Below are 24,387 nucleotides of genomic sequence, written 5' to 3' on the forward strand. Positions count from 1 at the left end.
GTCTAAAATTCATTGTTGAGACTGAAGCAGTCATCGAAGCCCTACCCAAACAGGGTATTCAAACTCAATATATCAGGATCTTCCGTGAGCTGTATTGCAGATTCACTACCAGGATCTCATTATTCTACAGGGAGATGATCATTAACGTCAAGAGAGGTGTTTGGCATGGTGATACCATTTCACCAAAACTCTTCAGTGTCACCATCAAGATGTCATGCAACAACTGGAATGGGAAGGAATAGGAGTGACGATAATGTCATCTGCTTTGCTGATGACATCGTTGTAATAACACCAAACATCAGCAAAGCGTCACAAATGCTGGCTAACTTCGACCATGAATGTTGAATGGTTGGAATATAGCTGAATCTCACAAAGACAATGTTTATGAGAAACGGTCTCATTCCTGACGTTCCATTTGTTTTCAGTGGGATGAACATCTCCAAATGCAACAGTTATGTGTACCTAGGTCGACAAGTCAACATGACAAATAACCTGCATTTGAGTTGCACAGGAGGAAGAGAGTGACATGGAATGTCTTCAAGAGCTCTGAAGAAATAGCTAAGAGGATGAGGAACATCTGGCTCTGGCACATCTCTTCGATTCCACCATTCTTCCTGCATTAACATACGCCTCAGAGACCTGGACCCTACGTAAACAGGATGAGAACGTTATTCATGTCTTCCAAGGAGGAACAGAAAGAACTATGCTTGGGATATCACGCTTCACTCAAATGAGAGAAAGAATCTGGAGTTTCGACCTCCATCGACAATCAAGAATCAGGGACGCTGTTTCGTTTGCCAAGGCATTGAAAATCAGATGGGCTGAACATGTAATGAGATTTGGAGACGACTGCTGGACTAGAGCCATCACCAACTGGATTCTATGGGACATCAAAAGACTGCATGGCTGCCCACCTATGAGACGGTCACAATTCTTTGTCATGACCCTGGAACGATTGTTTTGAGGCTGTCCATATTCCTAGAACGAGCAGACGCCATTGGGCTACACTAGCATATGAAAGGGACAAATGGAGACGTTACTGGTGCCTGCTCAAGCAAATTGATGAGTATCAGGATGTCAAGTGATCAAGTGATATAAGCATACATGTACAAATCAGATAATTTTCAGTATTTTAAAATATTTGGATCAAGCTCTTCAAAACCAAATTTTCTAATAATAAAATTAAATGGTGAACAAATAAGACATTCAATTTTAAAAAAAATCTATCACAAAGTTTGCAAAAGGCCTTGACAGCTCATCAAATGTTACATATATTTATATATACACATATGCACATTGTATAAAAATATATTATATAGAAACAGGGAGAGACATCAACATCAGATCATTAGGCAACTACAAATGAAAACCAAAAAGAAATGTCACTATATAAGCATTGAAACATAAACATACAGAACATTGACATTACCAAATGATGATAAGGCTAAGGAGAATAGAGACTCAGTGTGAGAGAATATAAATATTATAGGGATTTTTAGAAACGAACTAAAAAATTTTATTTCTTAGTAAAGTAAACATATTGTACATGTTTTAATAATCATGTTCCTTGATATTCAGCCAAAGAGACAGAAACTTATATCCGATCAAACCGCAACGACTGTAAGAGGGCTTGGCAGGAGTAGGGCAGGGGAAGGCAGAGGGATATGAGAGGGAGCCTGGGAATATTAGTGGAAGAAAGTTGGCACTGGTGGTGGGGTGGATGCTACAATATTGTTATGTCCAAAACCCAACAATGAATAACCTTGTAAAGCACAGTGCTTTAATAAAAAATTTAAAAATACTTTACTAATAATTGAAACAATGTATCATTGCAAAAATTTGGATGTAATCAAAATTTTGTAAAATAAGCGAATGTGCAAATAAGTTTTATTGTCAATACAACAGGTAAAGGTAAAAGGTAAAGGCCCTCCCGTTGATCGTCGATTTGCTCGAGCGGACCCAGTAACGTCTCCATTGGAGACTTTGTTGTTACTGTGTCTGGCATATCAAATACTCTCGGTAGCTTGCCGGGCTCTCTGAGAGGGGCGGAGGAATCGAACTCAGGTCGGCCATGTTGGCCGCTTGTAAGGCGAACGCCCTACCCGCTGTGCTATCGCTCCAGCCCGATTGACAATAAAATGAAAGTATCTGTAATGGCATAAAAATTAAGGGGGTAATTTAAATATATACTTCTATGTGAGAAACCAGCTTGTAAAGACTTCATACCTTATGATTCCAAATATATGACATTCAGGCAAAACATAACTAGGTAACAGTTAAAAATATCAATGATCGCCAGGGCTAGAATGAAGTAAAGCAAGTAAAGCAATGCACGGATAATCTTTAGTAGAGTAAAACTATTTTAAATGGTGAATAGATTTAATTACACACCTTTTGAAACTAACTCACACAGTGTAAGAATATAAACGCTAGGTGCATACACTGTCTGAGCCCATGTGCTGCTTGTGCACGTGTGGCCAAGTACATGCGTTGCCTTAGCACATGTGGTGCCCACATCTCCCCTCTTGAGATGTGTACTTTTTTTGTGTCTAATGCTGGGATGTGTCTGGGAGCTCTCTCTGCCCCTGGAGAAGCCCACGTTCTCCCTTGAGCGCTTGCTTTACTCTCTCTCTCATTCTCTCACTCTCTCTACACCTTCAAAAACTTTCAAATAAAATCTATTTTACTTCAAAAAAAATACAAACTAATGCAATCTATAGACTTTAAGAAATGATGTACATTGATATATGTTTGTTGATTATTGCCAATGTACCAGTTTGTTTTGGAAAGTTTTTGGGGAGAAAAGGTGTAGACTTTAGGTTCATGGGGACACTCTCTATTTACTTTCTAATTTCTATAGTGAAGCCAAAATTAAAAAAGATTATCGATCTATTTATCTATCTATGTACTTGTAAAGTAACATTTATGTTAGTCTTTATGGTCACTGTTTCCTCAAAGACTAAAGGAATGTCATTGTCCATTGAAGCTTTTGTGATTGGGTTTTGGTTTTTTTGTTTGGGGGCCACATCTGATGGTACTCAGGGTTCATTCCTAAATCTGTACTCAGGGAATCACTCCTGGCAGTGTTCAGAGCTGAACTCCAGTTAATTGCCAGAAAGTTATGCACCTTAACTCCTGGTCTCTGGTTAGGTTTGCTTTATTTTGTAATTGGAACATTAATTGGAATAAATTTAAGAAAAAACAATCAACACATTAAAGAATAAAGCTTCTTCAATAGCATAAATAATATTGGAATATTGGACTGATATTGGAAGGTATAAATAATATTGGGTAAAGATATAAAAATCAGTAAATACAGTAATGCTTAAGAAAACCCTATTCAATGTCAAATTGCCACAATTCAATGGTAATCACCCAGACTTAAGTAAAGTAATAAAATTAAGAATTTTGGATAAACCATCATTTCAAAATCTGAATAATTCGATTTTTTTATTTTAAAAATCTTTATATGAGCTCTGACGCTCTGGATGATGCAACAGTCTATTGTTGACCTAATGATTTTGTGTCTCAGCAGTTTAAAATGACAAGACAGCAGGATTACCACAAATCAGTTATGTATCATTTGCTAATAAATCAAAAGATAATCACCAGTTTTACAACTAATTATTTAAAATAATACTCTCTTGTATCTCTCAGACTCAATATCAACTATACAGATTACATAAATATTAGCACTGTAGCACTGTCCTCCCATTGTTCACCGATTTGCTCAAGCAGGCACCAGTAATGTCTCACAACAAATTGTGAGAGTTGTTGTTACTGTTTTTGGCATATTGAATACATCACAGAGAGCTTGCCAGGCTTTGCCGTATGGGCGAGATACTCTTGGTAGCTTGCCAGGCTCTCCAAGAGGAACAGAGTATTCGAACCCAGGTCGACCATATAGAACGCGTGCAAGGCAAATGCCTTACCCACTGTGCTAACATAAATTTTAAGCATATAGAATATAGTATTTAAAATTAAATCTGGAAATAATCTACTTTTTACATTTTGCTTAATCAAAATGAGGTCTAAGAAAATAAGTAAAAATTTTCAAGGTCAGAAAGTAATTTAATGCAGAAGTGGAACCACATATGACACTCCAGATGAAGCTATTTTTCTGTGACTGTCTTTCATGATCTCACTACTTGGAAACTAAAACCAGATATTCACATATATAATTCCAAGTATGCTGACCTTAAGGAGCTAATACTAATACTAAAGGAGCTAATACTAATAAACATACAACTATATAAACATGAAGATTTGTTTTATTCTGGATGTATAAATTGTGTTAAACTTTATATCGAATTTGAATTGCTTTGAAATATGACAACAAGGTATTGAAACTTAGTATCAATAATATTTGTATCACTAAAATTTGCCCAACACTATCTTAAATGTTAGCCTTATCCACCATAATATTTAGCGAGACCTGGATTGGCTTTTTCTTACTTCTTGATACAAATACTATTATAGGCAAAAGGAGTGTTTTCAAGAAATTTATATATTTTTAAACCAATTTTCTAAAGCAGTAAGAATATCTAATATAAATATAAAGTAGTAAGAATATCTAATATCTAATATAGTTCTATAGCTACTGGTTTATTATTTGTCATTAGTAATATTATACTGCACTGTAGCACTGGTCCTCCCATTGTTCATATATTTGCTCGAACTGGCACCAGTAACATCTCCATTGTGAGACTTGTTACTGGTTTTGGCATATCGAATATGCCACAAGGAACTTGCTAGGCTCTGCCATGCAGGCAGGATACTCTCGGTAGCTTGTTGGACTCCCTAAGAGGGATGGAGGAATCAAACTTGGGTCAGCTGCATGCAAGGCAAACGCCCTACACACTGTGCTATCACTCCAGCCCAGGGCGCTTCTCAGCCTTTTGGCTGAGATCAAGTGTGTAGTAATATTATACAACAAGGAAAAATTACCTTTTGGGTTATCTTTACAATAAGAAAATCTGCTGCTCAGATGAAGATGTAAAAGGTCTGTTTTCATGAAAACATGTCGATGGAGAATGTCATTTTCATGTAGAAAGGTATTCCTAGAATCATGAAATGTATAACTTTCAAATTGAGAGGAAAACAATGGAATAAATTTTTAGATAAATCACTGTCCTGTCACTGTCCTCCCATTGTTCATTGATTTGCTCGAGAGGGCCCAGTAATGTCTCCGTCGTGAGACTTCTTGTAACTGTGTTTGGCATATTGAATACCTCATGAGTAGCTTGCCAGGCTTTGCTGTGTGGTCGAGATACTCTGGGTAGCTTGCTGTGCTCTCTGAGAGGGGTGGAGGAATTGAACCTGGCTCAGACAGGCCAGCTGTGTACAAGGCAAATGCCCTACCACTGTGCTATCGCTCCAGCCCGTTTAGATAAATAATGTTAAATAAACAAATCATATTTAAAAAGAAAGTTAAAAATCTCAGCTTAACAAAATAAACATAATAAAACTTTAAGGGCATATGGTTATTTAAATCAATGTAACATTTGTTTTTACTCTAAACATCTTATTTATGAAAAGTAACAATATTATGTCATAGGTTTAAAAGAACAAGGTAATCGGGCCAAACAGATTCAATTGCAGAATTTCAACTAGAAAAATTCTTTTCAAAACATTTGGAAATAATTTTAGTTCTTATTTTATTTAGTGTATAAATGAATAATTGAAAGCAGTGTCATTAAACATTACTTTATACATAATCTACCTATTAACTGAAAATTAATATGCTCTGTGTGATATTTATGTTTCAATTCTAATTATAATTGTGTACTTTTTTTTGCTTTTTGGGTCACACCTGGCGATTCACAGGGGTTACTTCTGGCTCTGCACTCAGGAATTATCCCTGGTGGTGCTCAGGGCACCATATGGGATGTTGGGAATTGAATGAGGGTCGGCCACGTGCAAGGCAAATGCCTTAACCACTGTGCTATCGCTGCAGCCCCAATTATATACATTTTTTATACCTAAATAGTTTCTAGACATTTAGTGTATAGATATTTCTAAATCTAAATGCCCGGACATTTCTAGGCATTTTAAATACCAAACATTTATATTAGTCCTATGGTGTTATTGTAAAATAGTCCTGAATTATGTTTTTTTTCTGAATTATGTTTAACCAAAAATGTCTTCTTGTATAACTTATGATTCTTAGAAAAGAAGATCATTCAGGCCAGAGAGATAACACAGCAAGAAAGGTGCTTGACTTATCTTGTCCATGCTAGATTCTGTCCTCCACACTCTTTCAGTCTTCGAAGGACAACTCCCCCCACCCTGCCAGTACGTTTGAGTGGATAAGCATGGTTAACCCCTCAGCATGGCTGGGTGTGGCTCCTCTTCTTCCCTCCCCTCAAAAAAAAAAAAAACTCCTCAAAATTGTCATTTTATGATTCTTCTTAGAAAAATAACTATTGGTACCTACAACCTATTTTGAAAAATTATTATCAAATCATGATCAACTTTTAATGTGTTCTCTCACATAGTATATGGAGTTAAATATATAGAGAACATGCATGCAATTTTATTTCTCTGGGTATATAGAAGTGATTATGATAACCTTTTGTCCAGAGGTTGTCTCCTGCCCAGAGTGCACTACACACTAGGTACCTGTATCTGTGGATCCAAACAAACAGCTTTTCAAGCCCAATGGTATTACTTGGACCCAATGTATTCCAAAATGCTTACAAGGGCCTATATTGACTTGAAAATATGAATAATTTTGTATAGGGGCTACATGATAAAACTTCATTGTTATTTATCTATTACTATAATTTATATTTGAAATACCTTATAATCTAAGCTAAATTTTCACCCAAAAGATGTTGGATTAATTTTTAACATAATAATCAAGACTTAGTGCTATAAATATTTTGGGAATGATAAAATTTTATCAAAATTATTTAAAAAATGAATCATTACAATTACTTTTTCATTACCCAGGATGTAATATATGGCTTGAAAGCTCTTTCCATTCTCAATCTAAACACTAAAATATAACCAGCTATTTTTATTTAGGTTTTATATCAATCTGAAGTAAAAAAATCGAAACATCACCTTTAGACAAAAATATAAAGTTCATGTAATATATAGCTTCCTTGATCAATTATGTCAAATAATAATTTTTAAAGTCAGAAAAATCTATATCCAATAACTTAGATATTAGTCTTGCTTTTTAAGCCTGTGTTTTCTCTTGAACATGTAACTTTTCCCTTTCTCTCCCCTTACCTCTTTCTAAATAAATTTCAATGAAAATCATCTTGCTTCACAAAAAACTAATTTACATATTAAATAAGATAAATTATGCTATAACACTGAAATATAGAACTTAACCATAATTTATCATTTAACTTAACCATAATTTACCATTTATTTGAACATTTATAGATATTTAAATAAACATCAAAAGTAAATTACCTTTGTTGGCAGTCTGTATCAGCTAATTCAACTTTGTAAGGCACAATATTTCCCATTTCTTGGAATTCTTCTTCAGAAGTCTTAATGAAGTTCATGTTACATATTATTTGCACGTTAAAAGAAATTATTATACATTAATCATCTAATTTATGGGCATTCATTAGAATTTTCTTCATAAAAATCATGTCATAAGATCTCTTAATCTATATCATGAAACTAGACTTATAGATATAAATTAAGTAAAAACTTTTCATGACATTTTCTTTTCACTCACTACTAATACACCCTGGCCCACAATAACAACTAACTTTTATATTATTATTATTATTATATACTTATTAAGAATTAAGTAAATTAAGGCCTATGATATTTTCAGTTCTCTAGTCTACATGTCATAAGGTCATTTTGTGCATTAACTTAATGAAGAACACAGACCCCATATATGTGTAGCAGATGCATATGTGCACATGTATGTATACATGTATACATACATGATGCACATGTATGTATATAAGGATATATGTGTGTATTTATTTAATAAATATCTTAAATTTATCTGGAGAATAAATAAAAATGTTTCAGAAGAAAAACAGACATTATTAAGTTAAAGCAGAAAGCAGTATTCAGTGTGGTTTTTCCTTTATTCTAGCGCTTTTACTATTACAACCAGATCAGGAAAATTGTTGAGGACAATTGATATATCTCATTGTTGAATTTCCCCGAATAGGCACTGCTATTCATGGGAAAAATAATTATGGGTATGAGTAGTTGTACCCTCAGATGCAATTGCGAAAGGTGCTTAGTGTTTGTTTGCTCAAAGATTTTTACGGGGTAGGGCATCATGGATAATTCTTTCCTGAAAAAGGGTAATGTGGGCAAAATACATTTGGTGAACCTCTGCACATGATAAGAAAGTGAAAAGAAAACAAAACAACAAACAAAATCGTTTCCCCAGTAAGTTTTATATATTGTTTTCCGTTTTGGGGGAAATGCCTGCTATACTCCAACCTCTGTGCTCAGGGATCACTCCTTGATGGTACTGAGACAATGGTATAAGGTGCTAGGGATTAGACCTGGATTAGCTGCATACAAGGAAATCACATTATCTAGTGTAATATCTCTCTGGTCCCATGCTAATAATAGTGGGACAGAAGATATTACATTATATTATTATCATTATCATCATCATGATCATCATCATGATCATCATTATTGTTGTTTTTTTTTTTATTTGGCGGCTGGCATATCCAGAGTTTTTTAGGGCTTAATTATAACTGTAGTTGTGTCCTCAAGGTTCACTCTTGGCAATATGAAGTTCTATCAATTAAACCCAGTTTGGCTGCATGCAAAAATATCTTGCCCATTGTACTATCTCTACAACTCAGTTTTTTTTTTTTTACAAATTAAACATTCAACTTTAAATCCATAGCTTCTTCCGCTGATCATGTTAGGTGTCTTGCAGAGGTTTATATTTAAGTTATTGCTATACTATTTAAATCATAATACAAACAATATACAGTATTGTCCTTGCTGCTCCTGCAGGGAATTTAAGGTTTATTGAACCACTCCAATGCAACTGAGGCACACCCAATTCCCTCAGGCACTAATAATTCTATATTGCTTTTCTCTTTCCTTTATGTCATTTGTATGGTTCATTTAGCAATGTCCTTTTTGTATAGACACAGGAAGACAGTTGATGCTATGCTATTTAACATGGGAGTCAACTGACTCCAGAATAATATTTACTCCAGGGCATCCGTATTTACTTAAGCCTTAGTTCCTACAACTACAAGAGCAGGATCCCGAAGAGGGACTGTTGGACACAGGGCAAGCTGTGAGCTACCCTGGCATCGAAACTGGCCAGGTCAAGTGCCATAATACACAACTATAAGTAAAGAGCACAATCATGGGACAAACTCTGTCATGACCCAAAAAGAGGTAACTGAATAAGGACCTGCTGGCCATAGGAAAGACTAACCTGACCTGAGGACTGTGGACTAGAATATATATTGAGATATTCCCAGAAAGAGTCAAACTTTAAGCTTAATATATCTCTTACTGTACTCATACAAAAATGACATTGCTAGAAATATTATAAGAAGTAAATTTACTATAAATGTTTACGTTCAGGAAAAGAGAAAGTAATATATCCTGGATGGAATCTCACCCTTGGGTGCATCACCTAGTAATCTTGAGTAAACTCCTTAGATGAGATTTTGTTTTTGAGTCAACCTTTACCTCTCTTTGTTGTTATGTTAATGTTCAGCCCCATCTTTGTGTCCGCACCCTACATGATTTTGACATAACTATGCTGTAATGGGCTAGGGAAGAAGAACTACACTGGCAGAGACTTGTGACTAGCAGAGAGACTTGTAGCTGGCATAGGAACTTGTAAATGGCAGACTAAACTCTGGGAAGGAATGCTGAGAAGGAGATGAAGACTAGATGCTGAAGACTAGATGCTGAAGACTAGACTAGACACTGAGGGCTAGATGTTGACGAGAAGGTAGATGACGAGAAGCTGAAGATGAGGAGGAGAACTGAGACTTTTGAGACTTTGAAGTCTCTGAGGAGACTAGGATGATGGAACTCTGATGACAGGGACTAGGATCAAAATGACGGCTATGACTGCGCCATAAAGGGAGAGATTGATGATGCCAGGGAGAAGAGAGAGATAAACTACCACTACCGACCGACCAGCCTGGGTCCTGTTTCATGTTTCGTCACTTCCCTAGACCTTCACCCGTGGTCAGATTCCTGGAGCGGTGGCTCTTGGCCACCAAAGGCTTGAGTCCTGCATGTCCAACCTGTTCGGGCCCACCAATTTTCTCTCTTTTTTATTGAAACTTACAATAAAATATATTGTATTTCTATATGCAAGCAAAAAACTCAAAGAATTAGTTATTCTTTGAAATAGAAAATAAGTGATGTTCAAGAATACTGACATACAAACCTTATTAGACACATATCAGATATAAGATTGATCTTTCTTACAAAAAACATTGATAAAATAAAAATTAATCCTATACCAAATCATTTATATAAGAAAAAATTACTAAAACACTTTCTATCACAGTGGCTGCTTTAAAATATTAAAAGTTCATCTAAATATTCACTCTATCTTTACATTAATACTGTTTTAAAACTATTGATATGTTTAAAATGCTTCTTAGGATCTCCTGTTAAACTACATTAAATTATAGAATAAGTTCTATTGAAGGTAATATGCAGTTGTAGCTGTTAAAAATTTCCTCTTTGTTTAGTAATATGTTATCATGTTTATGCACTTACATCATTGAGCTCAATTATTTTTAGAGTTGGTTCAGATCTCTCTATTTTTAACTCCTCCTCAGGCAGAAAACTAGCTTGATGTTGCAGTTTCTTCCCTTCAACTAGCAAATAAGATTTGAAAATATTATCAACAAAGTAAATTTATCAAATAATTTCCTGGGTTCAAATAATATAGCAAAAATATGACTATCACACTGAATATCTATAAAACTATAAAAATTAATTTCCTCAATTCAGGAAAAATACAGATTTTAATAATACCTTTTAAATGAATTTGAATGAACAAAAGGTAAATTTAGAGAACAGTAAGAAGAGATTGTAGGATTTTGACATGGAAACAGTTTAATTCAGTATAGTACAGTTTTTAAGAAGCAGATGCTGGTTAATGGTTGGCATATGTAACTGAACTAATGAATCTGGAAGTATATAAGAAGGTCTGAACTAACCATCGCTATTTTCTTTACTCTCATTATGAGGACACTGTGTTTCACTAGTAGTTTTACATGGTGTTATGAATGTATCCGGTATCGTATCTTGAAATTTTTCCTGTGGAGTTCTGCAATACAAAAATAAACAAATTAAATTGCTAGCATAACTTATCTTAAGCTTTTCAGACAAGAAATCATCTATATCACAAATGAGTGAATATACAATATAAAGAAATCTTAGGAATATCTCTAACTCACTAAGGAAGATATGCTTCCATAATCTATTTTTTAACTGAGTCACAGTTACAAAACTTTCATGTTTGAGTTTCAGTCATAAAATGATCAAACATCCATTCTTCCACTAGTGCATATTCTCCACCACAAATGTTTCCAGCCCATCCCCTTTCCAACCATCCCCTGCCTCTGTCGCAGACAGTTTCCCCCATACTCTCTATTTTGGGGCATTAGGGTTTACAATACAGATACTGAGAGATTGTCATATTTGGTCCTTAATCTACTTTCATCACACATCTCCCATCTCGCTTGATTCCTCGCTTGATTGTCTTAGTGATCCTTTCTCTATCACAGCTGACTTCTCCTCCAGGTCATAAGACAGGCTTCCAACCATGGAGCAATCTTCCTGGCCCTTGTGTCTACTGTCCTTAGATATCAGTCTCATATTTTGTTATTTTATATTTCACAAATGAGTGCCATCATTATATTTCTCTTTCTAGGTTTCTGACTCATTTCACTTAGCATGGTGCTCTCCATGTCCATCCACTTATAAGCAAATTTCATGACTCCTAATAGCTGCATAGTATTCCATTGTACCAAAGTTTCTTTAACCAGCCATCTGTCCTTGAGCACTTGTGTTGTTTCCAGATTCTGGCTATTGTGAACAGTGCTGCAGTGAACATACAGGTGCAGGTATCATTTCTACTGTGCTGTTTGCATCCTTGGTGTATATACCCACAAGTGGTATTACAGGGTCATATGGTAGCTCCATTTCTAGTTTTTGAAGGAATGCTCATATTGTTTCCCAAAAAAGCTGGACGAGTTGGCATTCCCACCAACAGTGAAAGAGTGTCCCTTTTCCCCCACATCCATGCCAGCCCTGAGAAAGACATCTATAGCAACACAATATCAGTGGGAGATTTCAACACCGCTTTATCACCTCTTGATAGATCAACCAGACTCAAGCATAGAAAGTATATACCTTATATGAGGAAAGAAATGGAAGAAAGAGGCTTAATAAATATATACAGGACACTTAATCCTCAAAAAGCTGAATACACTGTTTTTTTTTCAAGTGTGCATGGGACATTCTCCAAGATAGACTGCATGCTGGGCCACAAAATATACATGTATAAAATTAAGAAGACAGATTGCATCAACGATCTTCTCTGACCATGATGCTCTGAAAATAGAAGTGAATCACACACACAAACAGAAAATCAAATTAAACACCTGGAAATTAAACAGCTCACTACTAAGCAATGACTAAGAAAGGTGACTAAGAAAGGAAATCAAAGAGGAAATCAAAAGATTCCTGGAAACTAACAAAAATGAAGACACAAGTTACCATAACTTATGGGACACAGTGAAAGCTGTGTTAAGTGGAAAGTGTATAGCTCTACAAGCATCAAGAAGGAAGAGCAATCCCATATAAGTAATCTAATCTCACAGCTCAAGAGCTAGGAGAATGACCAACAAAAGGAAACCAACCCAGGCAGGAGGAAATAAATTATAAAACTTAGAGCAGAAATTAATGAGATGGAAGCCCAATAAACAATCAAAACAATCTTAATCTACTAAAATTACTTTGTAAATCAAATTACCACACAATATTCTTCAACTTCATTTTCCGTTATTTTTGTTTAAGGTGAAAATAAAAGTCAGTATTCTCATAAAAGCCACGTGGAGTCTATATAATATATTACTCTATTTAAAAGTTCATTTATAAATGTATGTTCATTAACATTAACACAAAACTTAAAATGTATCAGAATCTATTCAAATTAAATTTTGGATATTAATTAATGTAGGTATGTTGAAAAGTTTCTAGTATTACCTTGATTTTACAAATGAGGAGATTAATACACAGAAGGGAACTAATTAAAAGTTTATCAGGGAGAGAAGAATTTAACCTAAGCATTCTATCCCATGGAACTTACGTACTTAGGGTGTCATAAGAGTTCCAAAAAACCAACAAATTAGTTATAAAAGTGAGTCAGAGGTTTTATAAAGAAGGAACTTGGTGAACATTATGTTGACCAGAATAAAATACACAAATAACATATATCGTGATATCATGCACTTGAGAGAGGCATTTTATTATTGTGGCACTTTTCTTCAAAGCATATAGCTTTACTCTAAGTTGGGAAAGATATCAGATTGACCCCCATCAAATTTATTCTGTAAAACTTGTGGCAAGTACTCTTCAAAAATGTCAAGTGGGGTAGGGGAGAAAGTACAGTGGTAGAGGTACTTGCGATGCATGCAGCCCACCAGGTTTAATGCTTGGCATATAGTTTCCCAAGCTCTCCCTGCAGGTATCCTTAGACACAGCTAACACAGTTGATTATTTTGCCCATCCGCCCCCCCCACCACACATAAACACACACACACACAAACACACACACACACACTCACACAAGTGAAGGTTTTAAGAAAAACAGTGGATAATAATTTAAAGTTTGAGCTGTTCAGGTATTTTTTTTAGTTTTTTGTTTGTTTGTTTTTTTAAAGCAATGTGAGATCCTGAATTGTTTTTCTGGATTAAAGTAAAAGATTTTAATGGAAAATTTGCCAAATCCAAATACATTCTTCAGTTTAGTAAAAGATATTTTCTCAATGTCACTTGTGTTTTGATAAGTCTACTTTGAGATGGTAACATTTTAAAAAGTTGAGAGATAGATGTGAAATTTTCATACTATTTTGTCATTTTCTGTATGTGTGACTTCAAACATTTTAAAACGCAAAGAAATATTTTTAATAAAATAATAGTTGATGATAGTTGAAGGGCAAAATTAACCAAAGAACAGATGCTCCAAGAGGAGGAACATGAGAACTAATTTTAAAAATTCAGAAGGAGTGACATGTAGAGGAGAACTTTTATTTGCCCAGATTGTCTTAATAGTATTAGGGCAAGATTGGAAACCACCCAGAAATGAATGTTTCAAAGATAGAATGGTCCTCAACAGAAGGTAGATGAATTATGTATGACCAAAGATGAAGTAAAGACTTTGTTTCACTCCTCAGAAATGAAGACAGATGTTCCTATATGTTCCCAAGAAATAGCTGACACCATGTATATTCATAGCACTATTTGCAAGACAATAAAAATTCTTAAATTCAGTCTCTCAGTTTCTACATAGAATTTATGAAAAAAATTGATTTTATCACTGAATCTAGAACATTCAAAGGCACAATAAATAATTAAAAGTATTCCTATAGAGCAAACTGAGTTAAAAATCATTATGGCATCTCCCAATGGGAAAGTTGACAGTAAAATTATGAATTATTGCTCTGGGGCCAGAGTGATAATACAGTGGATAGAGCATTCGCCTTACATGCAGCCAACCCTGGTTCAATCCCCAACATCCCATATGGTCCTCCAAGCACTGCCAGGAGTAATTCCTGAGTACAGAGCTAGAAGTAACACCTGAGTATCCCAGGGTGAGACCCAAAAAAACAAACAAAAAAAAATTACGAATGACTGACTATATGGGTCCTCAGCCATAATTTCTGATTTACTATAGAACAGTTAACCTTTATCATGAAATAATATCATTTTCATTAGATAATTTATGTAATGTTAAAGTAATGATATATTCTTAATGAAAATATATGTAAATTCTATCTATAATCCAATAAAATTAAAGGTCTAATTAACTTAAATGTGTATTGCTTGAAAAGAAGTATAGCCTCATCTTTATGATAACAATAAAAATTGACAGCAATATCTCTTCAAAGTATTGCATTAATTTTGTTATTGCTTATAAATTCTGTAGTATTTGTACATTCTTTCCCACACATTAATTTCCATTTCTCAGGGGAAACCTCAATCAATGCTCCTGTGGTGTACCCACCTAATATACTGAAATAAAATAGAATTCTATTAAAACAGTAGATACTCCTTTGTTAATTAATATTGCTTTTAAATGATTCATACTAATGCGAAGCACATGTATAAAAGTACTACATAAAAGCATGTCACAAAGCAAGGAACAAAAATAGTTTTTATATTTCATATTTATAATATAAAATGTCTTAAAATAGTTTTTATATTTCATATTTATAATATAAAATGTCTTAAAGTACCTTCTGTATTTCTTAAGCCATAATTTTTCCATATAGGATAAACTGTCTTCTTTAAACTTGATTTCCAGTGGTTCTCTCCAAATTTTCAGATCAGTTTGCACCTCACATACTTCCTGTGATTCTACAACAAAAATAATATACAAAAATGTAACCTAGTCTATAAATTATATTTTCTCTAAATGTCTAGAATGCAGTATTTTAGGCAAATGTGTTCTTATATTTATCTATATAATTCAAAGATATAATATTAATTAATACAAGTGTAAATTTTGATATTTGTTAAATATTTGTATAGAATATTTGTATAGAATATTTTAATAATCCCCTTAAATAAATGAATCTTACAATCACCAGTTTTGCAAAGTATCTAATTCTTTTAAATTACAGATAAAATCAGATTCATTATGTATTCTATAAGTATCACACGTAAAGGCATGTATTATATCCACTGACACATTATGGGAAGAAGAAACTAAATAACTAAGATTGTCACCTGCAGGTGACAACTATCCTCATGGATTTATATTTACATGGCAATTTATTTCAAGATGCTAGATATGTTTCTGAAGTACTACTAAATTAAAACACTTTACAGAGATATTTAAAACTGATGAAAATTTCTGGGAAACAAAGTGGTGTAAATACAGAATTACTAGACTCTCCAACTTTCCCAGATATCGTCCCTGCTTACAAATTTACCAATCATGCAGGGAAAATGTTGAAAGAGAAAAATTAAATCAAAAACTTAGAAAATAGTATTTAAAGTCTCTATATGTACACAATACCCTCATTATTCTTTAGATTTTAATCTTTAACTTCCAGAAAGATAACTACCAATAACAACAACAAACAAACAAGAAGGTTAAAAGTAACCCACTCCACTTCTTCCCTATAGTATGGAGAAAGCAGTTGGAGGCAGACATATCTGAGGATCATAGCCAGAATCCACAAAACAGGGAAAATAAGCAAGTAAGACATGAAACAATGAATTTCATTTCTATAAGTCCTCCTTCCACACCAAAATTATTATTTCTCAACAGGAAAACTGAAGGAAACTTATGAAAATTCACTTTTTCTTTTCCTGGCTAGATCATAGAAAAGTGATTCATTGCTTGAGAAATAAATTCCCAAAGGCTAGAGAGATAGTATAAGATGTAGTAAGGTATCTGCTTTGTATGTGGCAGACCCTAGTTCAATTCCCAACACCTCATATGGTACTCTGAACCCTGAGTCCTACCAGGATTGATCCCTGAGTGCAGAGCCAAGAGTGAGGCCTGAGCTCACAACCATATGTAGACCAAAAACTGAGGGAAAAAGAATTTATATTTACATATATTATATATACATATTTCTATATATAGAGAGAGCCCACACCTCAATAGAACAAGGGAGAAATACTTTTGGTTTGTGGTGCACAACTCTTCCAGTTCATTATTAATGGTATATTACTAGAAAATTAATATGGTGGTAATGTCAATTTGGTTAATTTACTTGTGAGCATATTAATAATTTAACCAACCGGAAAATATACAAAACTATTTTCTAGAATATTTATCAGGTATTTAGTGCATTAAGAAAATGCATCTTTAGAATTTTTCATAGAAAATATATCTAGAACATGCAGATTTGTGAGACATGCTTCCCTGAAGAAAAACAATTCATCTAAACTATGTAACTTAGATTTTGGATTTCTCCCTTGTTTTATTGTTCACTCTATATTCTGTGTGAATTTGTGTAAGATAATCTAGTATTTAAGAGTATTTCCCTTTGCTAGTGCAAAAATCTTATGAAAATATACCTGAGGTGTTTAAGGAATAGTCTTCAGAAATAATAATAGGTGGAGTAATAATAAAAGGTGGTTGAATAATAGGTGGTTGAAATAATAAAAGGTGGAATAATATTACAGATGCTGAGATCATAAAGGAAATGGACTTGAGAGAATTTCTAGGACACTATAAATACTTTTCTTTCACAATGAAAGAAACCTGCCTTTAGAATATAGAAATAAAAATTAATTTTAAATCAATAAAATAATTAAAAGACTTGGTAATTCAAAGCATGTTACTAAGTGGCTATGAGCCAGGAAAATATATTTTTTGAACAAGAGATTCACAAATTCAATATGCTATTTTATCTCAATTAGACTAACAAAAATTTTAATTTCTCAATTTAAGAATTGGTGAAAATGAAAAGCAGCCCAGACAATATATATATAGCCTAAATGCTATGAGAGAGTGTACAAATAAACTGCAAATCAGTATCTACAACTTATATCAAGATGTACAGCTGTCTTTCAAACTTATAGAAAGTATTACATAAGTTTTGTTATAACAGTAAAATTTTATGTATTCATATAAAGTACTAAAAACTGCAGTAAATTAATTTTAATTAATTTAGAATATTTATTTTTTTAATTTGATAGAGAGGCCAGAAAATATGTCAAGGCAATGCTTTCCATATGTGCACAGAGCAACCTGTGTCTTGACATGCTTCCATACCAGATTATTTTATAGTATTTGTAAAGTGCTTGCATTGAAGTTATCTGCATACTGATGATACTAGATTTCACTTACATAATATTTAAGAGAATTAAAAAAAAACAAAACCCCACCTTAGTTATGTTCTTTTATTTTTATTTATTTATTTATTTAATTTATTTTATTTATTTATTTATTGAATCACTGTGGGAAAGGTTACAAAGCTTTCAGGTATAGGTCTCAGTCATGCAAATATCAAACACATTTCCCTTTACCAATACTTATTTTTTTACCATGAAGAACCCCAATAAAACCCCACTCCCCACCCCTCCCAGTCCCTGTGAGGCAGATGAATTCTAGTTAACACTCTATCTGCTTTGATTAGATTCATTGTTTCAGTAAAAGATTCACCACTATTATTTAGAGTTTACCCCCCCCCCCCCCAAATCAGACATGCTGAAAAAGAATTGTGAAGTGATTTGCTTTCTACAGCTGGGTTCAAGAATTAAATGTTGGTTTTGGATTTCTGCTATTTTACCTATTGACCCTGGAAGTATTTCTACTGAAAGTCAGATAGTTAAGAAATTGGTTTCTGTGCTCTGGAGTCTTGGCCGTGCTGGAGAGCCGCTAGTGGGGGATAATTGGTGGCCTCGGTAGGGCGTGAAGGGCGGACCGAAACGCCCCCCTTCCCATGAGGTTTTAGTCGCCCCCACACCCCCAGCTCATACCTACTGTCCACAGGGCTCCCATGCGGCCGCCATCTTTCTTTCCAGAGAAGAGAGGGCGACTGGGGCAACACCCTTTCCCCTCCAGACAGACATGATGGCCTGGATTAACGCATAGTCCATTCACTTTTCTGCTCCAAGCTGCTGGGTTCTGCATTAAGTCCTTGTACTTCTGGGGCTGTGGCAGTGCTGGAGAGCCGCTCGTGGGGGGCAACTGGTGACCTCGGTAGGGCGTGAAGGACGGACTGGAACGCCCACCTTCCCATGAGGTTTTAGTTGCCCCCACACCCCTGGCTCATACCTGCTGTCCACAGGGCTCCCATGTGACCACCATCCTTCTTTCCAGAGAAGAGAGGGTGACTGGGGCAACACCCTTTCCCCTCCGGACAGACATGATGGCCTGGATTAACGCATAGTCCATTCACTTTTCTGCTCCACGCTGCCGGGTTCTGCATTAAGTCCTTGTGCTTCTGGGGCTGTGGCCGTGCTGGAGAGCCACTCGCGGGGGGCAACTGGTGACCTCGGTAGGGCATGAAGGACGGACCAGAACACCCCCCTTCCCATGAAGTTTTAGTTACCCCCACACCCCCGGCTCATACCTGCTGTCCACAAGGCTCCCATGCGGCCGCCATCCTTCTTTCCAGAGAAAAGAGGGCGAATGGGGCAACACCCTTTCCCCTCTGGGCAGACATGATGCCCTGGATTAACGCATAGTCAGTTCACTTTTCTGCTCCAAGCTGCTGGGTTATGCATTAAGTCCTTGTGTTTCTGGGGCTGTGGCCGTGCTCCAAACTTAACTCTGATTTTCAGGGAGAAACGTTGGGTGGTTTACTTCCCATGGATCACTTTGTATATAGAGAGATGTCGGTTTGGAGGAAAAGTCCTAGTTCCCGCATACTCGAGCTGTGCTTGTAGAGGCTTCTGGTCACCGGGGTTCCATCTGGGGGAGGCGGGATGCGGTACCTACCCCATCTGGGACTTCCCGATGATCTCGGCTCTTTTTGGAACCTGTACTTTATTTTTTTTTCTTCGGGAGCTGTGGATCCCCGCCCTCCATGTGGCCCTTCTCTTTGGCTGTATGCTGTAAAGATGGTGCTGGGGGGCAGGCTGTGGGCATGACTTCTGGAATCAGAGGTTACCTGGGAGTTGTAGTTCCAGCAGATTTGAGGAAAAGTCCTAGTTCCTGCATACTCGAGCTGTGCTTGTAGAGGCTTCTGGTCACCGAGGTTCCATCTGGGGGAGGCGGGATGCGGTACCTACCCCATCTGGGACTTCCCGATGATCTCGGCTCTTTTTGGAACCTGTATTTTTTTTTTCTTTGGGAGCTGTGGATCCCTGCCCTCCATGTGGCCCTTCTCTTTGGCTGTATGCTGTAAAGCAGTTATGTTCTTTTAGAAGCTACAAGAGCAGTGGTTACTCTTTTCCCCCCATCTATAAGTATTTTTATATATTAACTAATCTTAAGAAAATAAAAGCATTAGTAAATTTATACCTATTATGCCCACATATTATGTACATTAAATACTCTGGGGTAAAAACAAACCACGTATCAGCAAAGTTATATCTTAATAATATTAAGTATGCTATAGTAACTATATTTATATATGACCTCTCTTTCCTTTCTTTTTTTTATCACACCCAGCGATGCTCAGCAGTTACTCCTGGCACTGTACACAGGAATTATTCCTGGTAGTGCTCAGGGGGAACCATAAGGGATGCCAAGAATCAAACCCGGGTCGAACACATGCAAGGCAAAGCCCCGATCCGCCTGTACTATCACTCCAGCCCCATGACCTCACTTCTATTTTTAAAAACACCTTTACTTGTTATGATAACGTACTTTACCAACTTGTCTCTCATACATATTTGTTTGTTCACTGAGCAGGCTTGACTTTCCAGGTCACAAAGACATAACTCTCTGTCCTGCTGTTACAATTCTCCCTTGCTTTCTAAGGCCTAGCCAGCTACACCTACCTTCAGTTCCATTACCACAATTATTGCTCCTCCATCATAAAGTTTCTGACACACTATTTTCTCTCCACTTTCTCCAATACATTTTCAAATTCCTACTGAATTCTTGGCTCCCTGGAAACCCTTTTACTAACTATGTATCAATGAGAATCCTGACAGGCTGGGGCCAGAAAGACAAGATTCGGGATAAGTAGCCGCATGCAGCCAGCATCAGTGTGATTCTCAGCAGGAACAAAATGGCTTTTTATGGCAGAAATGATCCATAATCACAAAGCCAAAAATAAACCCTGAGCACCACTAGGTGTAACCCAAATCCAAGGCAAACAAAATTACTGGGCAATGGGAACAAATGGTGTTCAAGCATCTGTAAGCTTAAATCAGAATAGCTGTTCTCAATCTTAGAGAAACAAAATAAGAAACCTTATAATAAAACATTGAAAGCAATGGTTATAGAAGAGAAGTTATCTGAGTGGTGCAAATTGCGTGGTGAAAGAATGAAGTCATTGTAAAATCTCAGCACAGAGACTAAAGTTATATTTCAGCAGTTCTACTCTCATCTTTTTATTTTGATGTAACAGTTAAAAACATCAAACATCTTTGGTAACTTCATTTTTACTAGGTTGATATGGTTTCAAGTGAATATTACTGAACACAAAATGAATAATGAAGTGCACCATTTGGTGGTGTCCAGCTGGAGTCACTTCTTTTTCCATTATATACTATTGTTCCTTGGTCAATTGTACTCAACCAAAACAGTTAGTATAGTAGTCTGTTTGTCTATGTAGCGCTGATAACTCCCCCAAAATGTCTACTAATGCAGTTTCAACTCTAAGAAGCAGTACTGTAGTCTCTGTAGTCTCATAAAATACTAATATAGCACTTAGTAAGAGAAACAATAAACCGCAGATGTTCTTTCACAGATGGAACCAGTAGTGAAACTTTTTCAGGTTATTCCCCAAATTTCCAAGCCAGTTGCTTCTAGATAGTCCTGCTCATGCTAATATACTAATTGTCTGAGGATGTTACAATTAGCATACCACTTTAATTATAAAATAAGTTTACTGGCTGAAGGTAATGTTGTGCAAAATATAATGGTAATAAATTAGGCTTCTGCTAGTAGAAAGAGGCATGGTAAGCAGCAGAAGAAAATCTGTATTTAATTATATAGAATTTTTCTCCATTATGACTATTGTAATCCCTTTTCATAATGGAAATATCTAATAAATTATGCTGTAATATCAAGAGAACCTTTTCACCAAGACCTCTTATCATTACACCCTCAATAAAAAAATCAATCACCATCTTCTACACTATATCAAAACAATCACAGTCCTTTCAGACGACTAGAAAGCAGAATTAATATAGGTCTGAAGTAATACTGAGAAGTTATGCTGTTATTATGGCCATGAAAAATCAAACTTTTAAGATTTTAGTGTTCTAAAATAAAACACATCAATTTGTTTTTGTATTGTCTATGACTTTTCTGGCTACAATGGCAAATCTGAGTGTTTCTAAGTGAATATCAAATACTGGAATATTTACTATAAATATTTTGAAAAAAATATTCTCAAACTCTGTGATAGACTAATAATTTCCTTACCTGGCAAGAGTGTTTTCCCCAGTAAGAGATTACATACAAAAAAATAGCTGCAATTGACATTATCATCATTCTCATATGATCAAGTTTGCTATAACTGATACTCAGTTTTAAGACCAATGATTTCTGCATCACTTAGGTTAGCTAAGAGGAAATAAAATTAAAATATTCCTATATTTTTAAAGCACTTGATAGTAATATTGATCTCAGAAATCCACAGAAACATGATTTTCTTTCTTGCACGATAATTTGATGTTGGATGGAGACAGTTCTAGCATCTTCTACTTAGGCACTACCTTAGCAACCTTTATATCACAGTTAAACTACCAACACAGTCTAGTATATCTGCCTCTTTACTAAGCATATCCTCTCCAATGTCAGCTAGCTGTATTGGAAAAATAACCATAAAATAGTCGTGCAGTTTTACTGCGGCACTCTGCCATAAATATCTAAGACTCATTTTTGAACCATGGTCTCCAAGTATCAGAGATAGAGACTTGAAAATATCTGGAATTTTTCTTATTTCATGTGTTTCCTGTAATTGCCTTAAGTTTCTGTAAGGAAAGCTTGAACAAAGATACATAAGAAACTCTTTTAGTCACACTAGAAAATCCCCTAAAATGACAAAGGTGCCTTGTTCACTGAAGGACCCCAAATTTGTGGGCTGGCTCTAGTTCCCAATATAGTGGTTCATGTTGTACCAGCCCATCATTCCAATATGTTCTATTTAAGTGCAAAAAGAAACTTTATGACTTTTTAGAATAATAACCATTACACATATCTCTTCGAATGAAAGCTTTATAAGTCTCGTCTGCCCACTTTTTGGCATGTTTTTTACAAATCCAGGTTTTTGTAATTCTGCTTAGAAACAGATAGTTCAATTTTATTGAAGCATTTCTATCTATCTTCAATATAGAGAGGCTATCATACAAATATCAGGGTATTAGTAATTCCTTTTCTACAAAAGGTTTCCTGGTACCTCGTGAAGGATAGAGTTAAAAGATAACTTAATAAGTTACACATAATTAATTCAGACACTCAATTAACTAACTTAACAAATTGTTAATACAACTCCTGAAGTGCGTGAGTCAGCATATGAAGCCCATGTCTTATATGAATGTATCTATATTAATTACTCCAATATACTCTAGTCCCGCACTTTATCTTCCATAATATTACACTATATTTTGACTCCATCCAACACCAGCACACATGTGTTTGGTTTTAACATACTTTCTTGTACTCTCTTATATTATTCTTTTATATATATATATATATTCTCTATCCCTCTCGGAGAGCCTGGCAAGCTACCAAGAGTATCCCGCCCACATGGCAGAGCCAAGCAACCCCTCCCACCCATCCCCACATATTCGATATGCCAAAAACAGTAACAATAACGGGTCTCATATCCCTGACCCTGAAAGAGCCACCAATACGGAACCATTGGGAAGGAAGTTAGGAGAGGCTGCTAAAATCTCAGGGCTGGGACGAATGGAGACGTTACTGGTGCCCACTTGAGCAAATCGATGATCAATGGGATGAGAGTGATACAGTGATACAGTGAATATTACACTATAAAAATATCTTACTATACATGTGTTCCAGATCCTTCTGATACGAATTTGTAAGATAGTACAACGAAATTGTATTTTTCTCTTGGTACAAGCTATACACTTCATAAGGATTATTATAATTATTTCAAACAGATTATTTTCATTAAAGAACCATTACTTAAAACGTTACAGTTGAGTTTTAAAAAATTATTTATCATTATTTTTCCTTTTTCTTTAGATTTTATTTTATTTTTATCAAGTAAATCACAATATTTGATTAATTTAATATTTGAACTCTCATCACACCACCATTACACCTTCCTACCACCATAATTTTGATGTTTCCATCCTGAACCCCAACCGCTTCCCCAAACCAGAACCAAAATAATTATTTTATATTGTTTTTTGGGGGGGCTGGAGCGATAGCACAGCGGTAAGGTGTTTGCCTTGCACGCAGCCAACATGGCCGACCCGAGTTCGAGTCCTCCGCCCCTCTCGGAGAGCCAGGCAAGCTACCAAGAATATCTCATCCGCAAGGCAGAGCCTAGCAAGCTCCCCGTGACGTATTCAATGACACCATCTTTGAATCTGAAT

General features: G+C 35.5%; 1 protein-coding gene across 1 annotated transcript in view; it reads right to left on the reverse strand.

Annotated features, from left to right (window-relative positions):
- The window catches only part of ZBBX (zinc finger B-box domain containing), a 142,621-nt gene that overhangs the window by 24,236 nt on the left and 93,998 nt on the right, over positions 1-24,387 (reverse strand). Inside the window, 5 exon segments of the mRNA XM_056110561.1 lie at positions 4,948-5,081; positions 7,429-7,508; positions 10,720-10,820; positions 11,166-11,275; positions 15,471-15,591. Of these exon segments, the coding sequence (XP_055966536.1) occupies positions 4,948-5,081; positions 7,429-7,508; positions 10,720-10,820; positions 11,166-11,275; positions 15,471-15,591 (546 nt within the window).

The sequence above is a fragment of the Sorex fumeus genome, unplaced genomic scaffold, assembly GCF_029834395.1.
Source record: "Sorex fumeus unplaced genomic scaffold, SorFum_2.1 ptg000010l, whole genome shotgun sequence".
NCBI lineage: Eukaryota > Metazoa > Chordata > Mammalia > Eulipotyphla > Soricidae > Sorex > Sorex fumeus.